Source organism: Laccaria bicolor, genomic scaffold (assembly GCF_000143565.1).
Source record: "Laccaria bicolor S238N-H82 LACBIscaffold_37 genomic scaffold, whole genome shotgun sequence".
Classification (NCBI taxonomy): Eukaryota; Fungi; Basidiomycota; class Agaricomycetes; order Agaricales; family Hydnangiaceae; genus Laccaria; species Laccaria bicolor.
In genome coordinates, this window is record NW_001889908.1 from 224197 (window position 1) to 225177 (window position 981).

General features: G+C 39.7%; 1 protein-coding gene across 1 annotated transcript in view; it reads left to right on the top strand.

Moving 5' to 3' along the window:
• Window positions 1–436: 436 nt before the first annotated feature.
• Window positions 437–981, top strand: part of LACBIDRAFT_331942 (uncharacterized protein) — a gene marked incomplete at both ends in the record, with an annotated part of 3156 nt that continues 2611 nt past the window's right edge. The window contains 4 exons of the mRNA XM_001886321.1: window positions 437–451; window positions 502–582; window positions 632–684; window positions 735–753. Coding sequence (XP_001886356.1) covers window positions 437–451; window positions 502–582; window positions 632–684; window positions 735–753 — 168 coding nt within the window. The remainder of the gene's footprint in view (window positions 452–501; window positions 583–631; window positions 685–734; window positions 754–981) is intronic.

The following is a 981-nucleotide window of genomic DNA, read 5'->3' on the forward strand; positions in this document are numbered from 1 at the left end:
TGTTTGTCTTGGATTTGGATCACTGAATCTATTAGGTTTGTCACATAAGCCTCCTCAATGTCCTAATCAACTCTGTCCTCCCATTTAAAATTACATGTGCAATACCACCAGTTTTTTAAGCCATCTTCATGTATCACCTTGCATTCATTTCCCATCCACTTCAGAAATCTTGAAGTGATTCAGAAGGCATTCATCTTCAGGGAACCACTAGTGCTGTTGTTGATGCTGCCTTTTCTGATGAACCTCATTTAATTTCTGCTATCATCGCTCCAACCACTTCACGTTTGAATGCACATGTCTTGCCCATTTGGTATTCTTTGTGAAATCCTATTACTACATGAAAAATAACTTTCCTTCTCAGGTGTCCATTCCAATCCCATATAAATACTGGTATTGATCAAGTACTCTTCTGCTCACCACCACTCTTGTCACCATCATGAACACTTTTCCTGTAAGCAATGTCAACCACCATTTTTCATTCCCACTACTCACTACACACAGAAAGGAACCAGAGTTTTCTATTGGTTATGTACCAGGCCCATTGTGTATGCAACCATTCAATCCTCAAGCAGGATGCCAGATGTAAGTTTAGATGTTGCCCTAATTTTTCATTAAATACATCTTATATCAGGGCACCCAAATTTTGGTTAGCAAAGACGATTATGGTGAAACCGTAACCCTTCTGTATGGTTCTATACTATCTGGAAAATATCACTTTCTGACATTTATGACAGCACTGCTGGTGTCACCCTGGTCAGCTGACTTTCAGCCGCCTTTTTGTTGTTTTGTCATTGGACTTCTTGTAGTAGTAGCATTCATTCCAATTTTGTCTTAAATTGATGAACATATAAATGAGTCTGGGCCTTGAGAGAGGTACATGCATTGTCTTGTGGATGACATGTCCATTCCGCCGTTCATGAGATGTCTGTGTCTGTTCGTCAAAGACAAACACACACACATGGTACTCATTAGTACAATGTC